This window comes from Mixophyes fleayi, chromosome 6, assembly GCF_038048845.1.
Source record: "Mixophyes fleayi isolate aMixFle1 chromosome 6, aMixFle1.hap1, whole genome shotgun sequence".
Classification (NCBI taxonomy): Eukaryota; Metazoa; Chordata; class Amphibia; order Anura; family Limnodynastidae; genus Mixophyes; species Mixophyes fleayi.
In genome coordinates, this window is record NC_134407.1 from 81459539 (window position 1) to 81472784 (window position 13246).

Here is a 13246-nt window from a genome sequence, read left to right on the forward strand (position 1 = left end):
TCACATCTCATCTATTCTTAAGAGGCATCTTTCTATGCAACCTTCCTACACATCCGTCTTGTACCACGACAACCATAGACAGGGAGTCCCAGGTGTTAGGGTGATACATCCCAACTAGAAATCTGTGACAGCTAGTCATGTGACCCAAGTATCGCACATCCCTAGGCAAATCTGTCAAGTAAGCCACCTTTACATGTCAATCACTATGTGGACACAAATCTATCAAGATAACCATAATGTATTTTTTACTACAGACAAACCATTTAATCATTCTCTCTGTTATCCTAAACATGCAAATACATAGTACAAAATCTTTTACTTCACAGAGATAACTTTGAGAGCATATAAATCTTTACATACAGTAGATATAATACAATATAGTTCAACAGGTCAAATATCATACAATAGCACTAAGCCACTCTCAGAAGTGAGTTTCCAGTTTAAATTCAGTAAGGTGTTACACCATTCTGTTCAAATGGGTTTTATTGATCTTTTCTTGTGTATGTAACTTCAGTGTTTCGTTTGTGTTTGTAGGTATGCAAATGTTTGCATGCAGAAAGCATGGGTAAAATAGAAATAATGGGTGTGTGTGTGTGTGATATCAGTATTTCCTCTCTGTGTATGTGTACTTATGTGTATTTGGAGCTAGAGAGAGAGAGTGATAGTGTGTTGGGAGGGTTATGTTGGGGTAAGGTAATCTGCAATCAGCCCTTTCAGTGAAAAAGTCAAGTCACAACAATGTATATCATCTCAGGCTCAGCCTTTATAAAGTCCCTCAGTTCTACCAAACTTTTGCAGAAGCAACATTTTATTTTGGTTTTGAAGACGACTTGTTTTGTTTGACTGTACATCACGATTCTACCTTCTCCAATCCTTTGACTTCAGTACATTCCTCACGACCAGTCCTCTCAGGACTAAATGGCTTGGCTGGACTTGGTATGCTTCGGATAGCTACCGTAGCCAAGTGGTTCTTTCCTGGAAGCTGCCAGCACCGTGACCGTATGCAAGAGAAAATATATAAGTGAAAGATGTGCTAAGAAAAAGTTTTCATATTCATTTAGTAAAGAACACTTTATTGTGAAAGGTATACATTTACTCTACGGTGCTTTTAGACTGCAAGCTCTGAAGAGCAAATTTTAAAATTACACTTACATGTAACTTCTGTGCAGACACACTGGGCTGATTCATTAAGGATCATAACACAAGAAACTTCTTATTTCAGTCCCCTGGACAAAACCATGTTACAATGCAAGTGGTGCAAATATAGTATTCTGTTTTGCACATAAGTTAAATACTGACTTTTTTCATGTAGCACACATACTTGATAGCTTATTTGTACACTGAAATTTAAAGTTGATATTTGTGTGCTACATGAAAAAACAGTCAGTATTTAACTTATGTGCAAAACAGAATACTAATTTGCACCCCTTGCATTGTAACATGGTTTTGTCCAGGAGACTGAAATAAGAAGTATCTTAAGTTAAGATCCTTAATGAATCAGGCCCACTATTCTTGCAGCAGCCCTGCACAGCCACAAGCATCACGTGGTATAACAATTCAGAGATTTTGGAGATCCCTAATTAATCTAAGTTAGCATTTTTTGTTTCATACCCAAGATTATTTTTGCATAACCAAAAACTCTGACCTATAACCAGCCCTCAAGGCATGAAATTATGCTGCAGCCTCTGTCTTTTACATCACAGATTCTTAATACATGGGTCAGGCTTCCTAAAATCTGTTTATGGACTCCCATGATTGTCAGATATGTAATATCTTCTCTATCTTAATCACCTGTTTTGGAGTTCCAAAACATTAGCTCACTGTCAGTCGGGGTATTATAGAGACCCAGTGACATCTAATAGAATCAATATATTTTGATGACTAGCAGAAAATATACCTGGTGCTAAGCTAGGGTGGTATTAGAATGGGTAATGGTATATAGAAGGACCACTATAGTCTGTCCTGAGCTTAAAGGATTAAACAAGGTCTGACATTTCATCAGCGTGTAGTAAAGAGCAGACTCGGTGGTGAAATCAGTCTGTATTCCCATTCATAGTTTGTTTTCATGCTCCATTCACTGTCAGAATAGTGCTGTGTAGACATGCCAGGTCTTCCCCAGTGAATAGGGGGCTTCCAGCTCAGTAGATGACACTGTTCCCGGTGTCACACTAATCCCTGCAGCCTGGCTCACACACACTGTCACACACACACTCAGGGATTACAGCATAGGATCAGTCTAATTGAGATTCTGCCATGCGTATAACGGAATCGTATTGTACCTGTCACCTAGCTTGAGGTCACTTCCTCGCATGGTAAAGGCCACAAGAGGAAGCTTTGGGAGGTGTGGGTTAACTGTTTACTGTCCTACTGTGCCTCTCGTTCTACTGTCTCATCTTATCATATACTGCATGTCGTTTTCAGGTGTGTTTTGCCACAACCGTTAACCATATGATATATTGGATGTCAATATATATATATATATATATATATATATATATATATATAAACATCCATGAAGCAAACCTGTCCCCAGATCCTCTAGTGTTATGTTTTTTTCTTTAATATATAGTGCCATGTGCATCCCAGATAGAGTATATTACTCAGTGTGTTCTGCTCTCTGCCGGACAGACTGCATCCAGACAGCAGGGAGATATTATCCTGGGAGCCAGTATCATGCTGTCTGACATCCCGGATCACCTTCTGAGTCTAGCTTACAGACTAGCTGGCTTCAGGGCTGGCTTCTACATTTCACACCTCTGGAGATAACCTGCACAGGAGAGAAGATCACATGCTGAAGAAAGTGCTCTCCTGTAAGTGGAGAGGGTTCTAGGGCAGGGGTATGCAACCTGCGGCTCTCCAGGTGTTGTGAAACTACAAATCCCAGCATGCCTTGCCACCTATCTGCTGGTCATCTACTGGCAAAGCATGCTGGGACTTGTAGTTTCACAACACCTGGAGAGCCGCAGGTTGCCTACCCCTGTTCAAGGGGAACCCCATGTTTTATATAATAAGGCCTACTTTAAAATCTGCTCACCAGGGTGAAAACATCTCACAAAAATTTTAATTAGAACAATTTGTATTCTTTAAGTCAGGATCATACTCCCAAAAGCTGTATTCTGGTGAAGGAGCCAGGATATGCTTTTGTCCTATGCCACCATCTTTGGCTATCACACATAGTAGTCCGTTATTCCTCTGCTGAGCCACTCTATCAGTCTCTACATTGGTTGCCTGTATTTCAACGAATCCAATATAAAATTCTTCTACTAACATATAAGGCCATCAACAAAATTGCACCGACATACATCTCCTCTCTTGTCTCAAACTATCTCCCAACTCGACACCTCCGTTCTGCACAAGATCTGCGTCTCTCTTCCACTCTCATCACATCCTCCCATTCTCAGTTACAGGACTTTTTTCTGGGCTGCACCCACTTTGTGGAAATCCCTCCCACGCACAGTAAGACTTTCCTCTAGTCTTCAAACCTTCAAGCGTTCTCTGAAAACCCACCTCTTCAGACAAGCTTATGATATTCCTCAACCACCATCTTAATCTCCCCTATTACCGTCCTCTACACAGCTAACGCAAGACAACAACCCTCTGACCAACATTGCCACACACACAGCCCACTCAATTCTAGCTGGTCCAGTGTGCAATATGATGTATCACATGCCCTTGTGTTTCAAACTCCCATTGTCCTATAGATTGTAAGTATGCAAGCAGGGCCCTCTTACCTCTTTGTCTGTATGTATTACCCAGTATTGTCTTATTAATGTTTGTTCCCAATTGTAAAGCGCTACGGAATTTGCTGGTGCTATATAAATAAATGATGATGATGATGATGTGATGACCAACTCTTTCCTTACATTACTTTTACTTACATTGCTAATAGCACATCCTTCCAGGCTATTGAGGAAAATACTATTTGTCTAGCCCAAGCTATTGTTTACTGTTACTGCTAGGAACATTTATCAAACACTATTAAAAATCCATGTACATGCAGTACAGCCTGTTCTAGGACAAGTGCAACATTCTCACTAGATAGCAGAACTTACACTTTTATTTCTGGTGCACACATAGTACAGATACGTTGAGGTCTTAATATATGGGCCTTGTGTGACTATTGAACTGTGACGAGTTTGCTTGCCTGGAGCATGATAGATTATGTAGGTGGCATATGAATTATTAATACTATTTTTGCAGTTGAAATGTTAACTTTACTGGTAACTGCAACCAGTAGGAAATTACCTCTCCTGTCGCCTAAACATAATGGAAGCTGTCATTTTGTGGGTTGATCCAGTATTCATGAAAGTGAAGCCTTTTAGCATAACTACTAAACATTTTTGAAATTGGGATAAAAATTGAAAATATGGGGTTTTTTTTGTTTTATTTTATTTTTTTAAAGAAAAAAAGAGAACTCCTACATGCAATATTGCCCATATATTGGCACAAATGGCAGAGTACTAACTTAACTCGTTTCAGTTAATGCAGAATATATTTTGTAAGCACCTATAGTGCACTAGGATTAATTATGTGGTTGACAAAATGAGTGCCTTTATATACCAGCTCTTTCTCTAGACATGAGTCAGTGGAGATCACATACCTCAATGAATGGACTACTATGTTGGAAATGGCAAGAGCCATGACCTCCCGTTATCGTAACCGACAGCGGGATCCAATGGATTCCCTGCAGAGTGGTATAAGAAATATTTAGAGGAGGTATTTGACACCCCTTGCTAAACGTTTGGTGCAATCTTTGGAAAATGAAAAGCTCCTTACCAAATTTAGATGCCAAAATACTTGAAATTGTTTGGCTAATCCTATCATTGCTTGGCGTTGATGGAGAAAAATAATGATCCATTTGAGTAGGATTATTTAGAGTATATGAAAGTACTAGGTCCTATATAAAGTGCCATGCGTGTGTATATGAATGAATAGGCTTGTGTCAGAGGACTTTCTGTTATGCATTGGGACAAGGTAAGGTTGGCTGTTGTACATGATCATATTAACATTCTCAATAAAACCACTGCTCATTTTAGTATAGACAAGCCTTTATGATATGGAATGGTAAATTTGTCATTTTAGAGGAAACATTTCTTATGCTGATGACCCACTATCTGGCACACGTGAATGGTACCAATGTAGGTCAACTGGTCAAAATCTGTTCTTTTTAAGTTAGACTCGAATCGGGATTAATCCATGTTTCCAGCTACAAGTAGTTCAATCTTTTTAAATAATCGGACATGGTTATTCACAATGTATACTTCTGAATATCAACCCTCAACCCTGTCATCCATCAATAATAGATAGAATAAATAACTTTCTACCTCGTGAATGCATTTTACTAGTTCAAATATTGAAGTCCTCTCCTAGCAACTGACACTCTCATAGCAGCGTAAAAGAGATAGAGTCTGGCTATCGCACATTTACAGGTTTACTATGTAGCCCAGGGGTGGGCAAACCTGTCCTCAAGGGCCATATCCAGTTCATGTTTTTAGGATTTCTGTCTGTAGAAACAGGTGGGATAATTACTGACCCAGCCAAATAGATTAACTCAGCTGTACATGATTAAAGAAATCCTAAAAACATGAACTGGATATGGGCCTTGAGGACAGGTTTGCCCACCCCTGATGTAGCCGCTCAGTTAACGTATGCGTTCTGGTGAATTAAGGTGGAATCTAATATATACTCATGCAGGATTTTATGAATCTGGTGTATGGAGAGAGTTGGGGGTTGAATCAATGCACTGGATGTATGAAAGTGATCATACAGGCTGGGCTGCCAAGAGGAATTTAGGGCTGCGGTACAGCAACTTTCTTGGCCCCCCTTTTCCACCAACACACATAGCAGAAGAAGAGATGGGGCGTGGCCAACACAGGCCATGGCTGCGCCTCTCTACTCATGACATTATGGGAGGAATTCAATTAGCCACAAATTGTCTTCGCAACGTCAACGAGACATTTTGCGGCGGAGATTTTGACAGAAATCTCCGCTCGTTTTTCCTCACCCCATAGAGGAGCGAGGAAAAATGAGTGGAGATTTTTACCGTAATTACTGGCAATCTGCGCGGCATGATGTCCGTGCGCCATATCGCCAGCAATTGAATCCCCCCCCCATTATGTATTTAAAATGGCGTTATTCTCACCTACCTGTTGTTGCAGCTTTCATAACGCCACCCTCTGGAGGAAAAAAAAAGTAATTTTACATATTTTTTTTTTAAACTACCTGACAGTGGGGGGCCCCAGGTAGGCCCGGGGGCCCTGGTAACTTGTACCGCCCCCCCCCCCCCCCCTCCGTGCCCCAACATACAGGTATGGAGGGAATGCAGAAAGCTCTATGGTAAAGGTGATGTCGGATACTTGGCTGCCTTGGCGGTACTGGACCGGAGTGATAGGGTTTAACTTGCTACTTCACCCGACCAGTCTTTGTAGATATGGACATATGTGAGCTGGTTAGAGGAATGGATTATAACATACTTTTCTTAATTTTACATACTACTACACAATAAGTGTTCATATAAGGCCTAGAGAACAACAACTGTAGTAAGCATGGCATCTTATATGTAGAAAAAATAATGTTATTGTTTGGATAATGCTGAAAAATTGGCTCCTCTACAGGGACAAATAATTCTGGGAATAGATCTTTAAAACTCGGGACTGTGCCGTTCCCAACACTTCCCTTCCCACTAAATACTCAGCAACACATGCCTTCTTTTCATTCTTGTTTGCTATTTTTTTCTTTCTTTTTTGCTGTTTTATGACTATTATATATCCAATAAATTTCTATGTTTATTTTTACCACTGTTTAACTCTGTGTATTATATGAAATGAGGTGTAACTTGGATTGCTTAATCTGTGTGTCACTATCTTATTTTTGTGTTCATTGTTGACACACACAAAAAGATTTAAAACAAACAAACAAAAGCAAAACGGGACTGTGATACAATAATAAAATCACTCTTGCACCTTGTACAGTTGCACTATACTTGTACTCCATATACTAAATGTATTATCCTTTGCCACTGTACAGTGATCTGTGCACTTTACTCTGGTTACTTGTTCAGTAAACAGATATTTCATTAGATCAGAAGAGATAAATTACATCCAAGCAGTTATTCACTAACATTGTACCCTTATTATTATTATTATTATTATTATTATTATTATTATTATTATTATTAATAATATTTTTTTTTTGTTATACTGTTGAGCCACTTCAGAGATATTTTCAGCAATTCCCAGCCTGCAGCAGCCTGTTGTGGCCATGAGAAGTGGTGTACTACACTCCTGTGTTAGCCATACAGAGTACAAAACAGAAGGATAAGTGGTTTATACTTCACAGTCTGTGGAGCAGACTCTCTACTTGGCAGAAGTCTCATTAGTGGATCTGCGATGCTTTCCTAACAATCCTCTTATAAGGCCCCCCTTCCCCCCCCCCCCCCCCCCTTCCCCACCATTAAAGTGCATCTGTCTCTTCATCAATTGCTTGAGATAATGATTGTGTTATGAACATATATATCTACCCGGTTTTATTTTCTGGTCTCCAAATACAAATTCCCTATCTCTGATGCTGACTGGCGACTTTAACCCTTTGCATACCATAGGATTAAAACTAGTCATATACTGGCTGCTGCCAAATTCTCCCAGGAAGCTTTATACCCAGGGACTGGCTGGCATCCCGGCTTCCTGTTATCGGAAAAGATTTTCATTCCTCAGGGAGGAGGGCAGCCGTTGTAGTTCCACATAAAGCTGTGTGGGTGTTATCCTTCTGGTGATCATATTTACTCAATTATACAAAATACCCCATGGATTTACAGCACCTAATCCTATCAAGGCAGCTTACCCTCCTACCCACGGCTGGCTGCACAGAATCTTTACATTAATTTAGTTTGAAAAAATTTGCTGTGCCCAAATTTATTCTACACTTCAATGGAACTACACTTAACCATGTCCTCTTTGAACTAAAATATTAACCGTACTCTCTGTATCAAAGTAGCAGCTATTAAAATTAACATATTAATATTTTTTATATAATCCTGTTTTTTAACAGAGATTTAATTATCTTTTTTCAGGACAAACATGTGCTGCGGTTTAGCTGTTCTTTCCTCATCCGTTGTTAAATGTACCTATCGTGCACGGTTGAAGAATCTAACAGTAATTGTAGAGTACATTTTAATTTACACACTCAATATTCTAGGACAAAAAAGATCTGCTCCATCTTGTACTTCCTTCTATAGTGCAAATTAGTTGTTTTTTAAAGCCATCGTGTGGCCTATATAATCGCATGTAATAATTCAAAACCAATAAGTAGCTTGTGGTTTCAACTGCCAGCACAATGCTATCCACAAAATCAACAGTTTGTGCAACAAAATAGAACTTACAAACTTACAAATTCGCCTTGTGTCACAAAATATACTCCAAAGCCATAAAATGAAGGAGACTGACACCAGATGGGCTTGTAAAGCGCTAACGCTTCTATTACTGCTACCAGTCACTGTCCTCATGGAGCTGAGCATCGATAAGCTTCTCCGATAAATTGATCACCTGCGATAAGAAATTCCTTTTAACATAGGCGTCTTGAGAGATATGTGTATGTATGAATATGTATATGTGTGTGTGTGTGTGTGTGTATATGTATATGTGTATATATATATATATATATATATATATATATATATATATATATATATATATATATATATATATATATATATATATATACATGTGTTAACCCGTGCATGATACTCATGCATTCTAGTCAAATCAAGCTACTTAAGGTGTTAAAAAGGTTCTTGTCATCTTCATCGCCACACACACACGCCGCTAGGCTTTTATATATTAGATAATGCTAAGAATTTAGTAGGTCAGTGTAGTATATAACTCCGCCCAGCAGGTGGCGCTGCAGCTTGAGCACTCTGTCACCCGGTAGTTTTTTCCACACACACACTAACACACGCCGCTAGGCTTTTATATATTCGAGATATATATATATATATATATTACTATGTAGCATACAGTAATGCAGTCTGCTTATGAGGTAACTGCAGCATAGTCATGTATTCTAAAACTGAAGCTTAAAGTGACGTTATGGGAGAATGATATAATTGGGATTATGAAATTCACAAATATCACTGCTTTGAACAGTTTATTTTTACTTCTCTTTCACGTATTGCTCTCATTTCATACAGACAAGTAAACAATGCAGCAAGGGATTGTGGGTTACTGATGTCATTTCCCAGATCTTAGTGAATACCTGAGTGACAGATTGACTGGTAACAATACTTTAAAAAAAACTAAAAAACACCAGTTGATTTTACCATTTTGATTGGTTGTTTGGATTGATTGACACATTCTCTGCAAAAATCTATTTTGTTGAATATTCTAGCTATTCAGTAAATTAAATCCAATATGTAGATATCCCTAATATTTGATTATCCCAAAAATTATGTGATGATGTTGGACAGAAATAAGTGACTAAAAACTATTTTTCTATGCCAAAGTTCTGCAATTGGCAAATAACTTGCTATATTGGAGCAGCAGGGACAGGCTGAGAAGATGCACGCGGCATAATCAAGCCTGCCCACCTCAGTGAGCACAAAGGGGTTGAAGATGCAGATCATTTCATCATGTGCTTAGACCCTGCCCACTTCATGATGCAAATTGCATCATGAGGTCCCTGACCACCGGTTCTTTTCATACCTTGCATAAGCGTGGTATGAATGTAGATAAGTTGAAACGTGTTAATATAATGTTTTTTGTAGACAAATCAAATTATTTAATATTATAAAACACATTGTTCTAAAATAATGCTTGATTATTTCTGTAGTAAAATCGATTGTGTAATATGTGTTCTTATCCTGACAATTTATTGTGTGCTATAGAATTTGATTTTTGTGGCCCAATGCCAAATTTTGTACTTCAATTAACAAAATAATTTATTAGAGCGTACAAACTAATTGTATTACTTGCCTCAATATGTTTCATAGAATTGATTTTGTAATCCCAATACACTATTGACAAATGACACTTTATATGTGAGGACATATTTGTAACTTATAGATGTTCCTCTTCTTGTGAATACTTGGACAGGACAGCTACAAACACCTCCCATTGTTTGAGAATCTCTGCACCTTTTGTGCCCTATGTACGGTATATTTATAGCTGCCCAGAACAGCTAAGATACTGAAGACCCTGTGCGAGCAATACATTTACTGTGATTTATTTACATGTTGTTTAATCTGATATCTGCCTAATGTGTTTGTGGATGAGATAGAAGTGATAGGAATTATATTTAAAGTCATTTTCCCTCAATAATTAACATATTACTTGTCTTGCTCCTGCAGTCTTCTGTTACTGAACACAATACGATGACCTCCTCGCCGTCCTCTCAGACAGACGAGGAACATAGCTTTGTACAAGAGCACTTTCAAGCCAAGTACAGGTACAGATGGTAATTAGAGACATATTACTGGATGTTTATATTTGGGGGCAAAATTCATCACTCACTAAAAGTCAATATTTGGCCATCCAAATTTTTAAACTCATTACACAAAAGTGTTATGCACCAATTCATAACATAAAATGTAAACAAATAAGAAGACCTGTTTATGAACATTTGGTAACATGTAAGTTCTCATTTAGACGAAAATCTCTATAATGAAAACAAGCACCAAACAATCCACCTCATTTATCTGAATAGAAATGCTGACACATTTAGAAACATTTGCTTAAATATTCTTGGATACAGAAATTGTAGTCCTATGTTTAGGACAATGTTGGTTTTAAGTTGATGCTGGTTTACAGCTGTTTGCAAGTGCCTCTCATTGACGAACAGACGACATTCTGTTTATAGACAAATGAGTTTAGTTATGAAACTAAGAAAATGCCAACAGACGTCAAGCAGCTATAAGAACGGTTTTACAAAAATGAATACTAAATTAAAATACAATAGACTTTTACAATTTTATGCATGTGTCTCTGGGTAGTTGTGTTTAATGACTTTGACGTGGGCGGGACTAGAACTAACCTGTAGCCAATCGGCGTACTAGAATTGGAGCATTAGAAAGTTTCCTGAATGTACCAACACAAATCTTTATACACTCAACTTGTATTTTAATAAAACCTGCTGTATTTCCTCCACTTTATATTATATTCATAGATGGTGTTTTGCACCACTTCTGTGCTGAAATCATTTTTTCCTGTGCAAGCTGCACTTCTGTGGTGAGGTGTTTGTTTTTTTACTGCTATAGTTGGGGTCCCCCTAAGGGGCATTCACAATTTTTTAGATTCTCTATTCTGAAGGACAAACCTTGACAACTGTGCAGCAAGTATCTGATTCCATTCAAAGTTCTCTATACTTTGAGGTTGGGAGAATGCAGTGAGCAGTGGGCAGAAGAGTACATATTCAGGGGAACTTCATGCAAAAAATTAATAAAAAAAACAAAATCCGTACATAAGTGAAATTACAGGTAGGCAAAATTCTACAAGCCTCATAAGATGATAGGCTGCATTGTCTTGAATAGTGGTTCAGCTCACAATGGGCCTGATTCATTAAGGAACAGAAATGAAAATATTACGTGTGGGTTTTTTTTGTTTTGGTTTTTTAAAAAAAGTGCATGAAAGTCCTGCATATGCATGTCGTATTCAACTAGAAGCAGATAAGAGGAAATGTCTCTTGTTGAATACGAGTGTAGGTACGCTCAACTTATACGGCACTTGATGTATTGAGACAGATACAAAACACAGCAGAATGAGTATAATACACATGTGGAATAACACACAGAAAAAAAGTATTCAATTTTTGTCACCTGTTAATAGTATAGTCAGTAATGGAAAAAACATAAAAAAAATAAATTCCCCCAATGAAATGAAATACATTTATTAGGATGTTATTAATGTCTACTGTACCTAAAATGCAGTTACAGTTGCCTTTGATTGCAAACACATGTACTAGCATGTATATGAGACTGTCATCACTATCACTCGTCTCTTACGTCCAACCTGTAGCTGGTGCAAGTGATACCTTAGAGATGTCAGAAAGTTGAATGGGATGCTGCTGCTTGAGCTTGGCACGCTCTACTGTACATTGACTAAGTGCACACACCCGTTCTCCTTCCCATTCTGCCCATGAAATCATAGACTGTAGTAAGGGTCCTTTTCGTGCGAAGATGAACTGGACGTTGCTGTGTTCACGGATGTGCAGTTTGTTTCTTGGCATGCGCAGTGCAAAATACGGCACATATCGGCATTTACATTTTCTTAATGAATCAAGCCCAAAATGTCTGCTTCACAGTGTGTCGATGATGAGTGCACTATAATTATACAGGGAGTCTCTTCAAGCTGTACGTTTCACAGTATTTTGATATGAAAACATTGTGTTTTCTATTTATATGATAGCAGTCAATTTGACTGCTATCAAATTGACCCTAGTGAAATATATATTGACTAGGGTCAATTTGATAGCAGTCAATTCACCTACTTGTATGTTTTTGGAGCATGAGAGGAAACCCACGCAAACACGGGGAACATACAAATTCCACACAGATAAGGCCATGGACGGGAATTCAACTCAGGGCTGTGAGGCAGAAGTGCTAACCACTTGGCCACTGTGCTGCCACATAAATGTTATTTAAATCCTGTTCTCAAATGTTAAATTATGGCTTCGAGAGTTTGGCAGTAACAACTTTTTGTCTGACATTTTTAAAACCAGTTGTGTTTCCTCTGCTTTTGAGAACGTGTATGTTATTTATGGTGGATTGACAAACTGTCCATACTCTGGTGGATAATGCTGTCCAAGCAGGAACAATTGGTGACTCAGACCTTACCTCCACCCCATCCCCCTTCATAGTGGGTAGCAAGATGACATAGCTATAATTACTCATCACCAGACACCTTGTCTGCCTCCATATCCTCTAAATATAGTGTTGTTTGTTTGCGTTTCTGTTCTTATGTGTATAAACATGTACTGCACATAGGTCAGCATTAACCATCGTTGGTGTCATTTCAGATCTTCGCTCACCTGTCCGCACTGCCACAAGCAGAGTGACACTTTTGACCCCTTCCTTTGTGTTTCTTTGCCTATCCCTCTACGACAGACCAGGTAAGTGGCTCTTACTCCTTACCCCAATATGACTAGAGGTAATGATTTGTGAAGTAATGTTGAGGGGAGCATTCAGCAACATTATCACAGAATGGCTGTGCTAAGGTTTTTCTCCCAGAATTCTTTGAGACTTAATCACCACAGCATGTTT

The 13246-nt window shown here is 38.5% G+C and overlaps 1 protein-coding gene across 1 annotated transcript in view; it reads left to right on the forward strand.

Annotated features, from left to right (window-relative positions):
• USP43 (ubiquitin specific peptidase 43) overlaps positions 1 to 13246 on the forward strand; it is a 54839-nt gene that overhangs the window by 21880 nt on the left and 19713 nt on the right. The window contains exons 3-4 of the mRNA XM_075216959.1: positions 10340 to 10437; positions 13003 to 13095. Coding sequence (XP_075073060.1) covers positions 10340 to 10437; positions 13003 to 13095 — 191 coding nt within the window. The remainder of the gene's footprint in view (positions 1 to 10339; positions 10438 to 13002; positions 13096 to 13246) is intronic.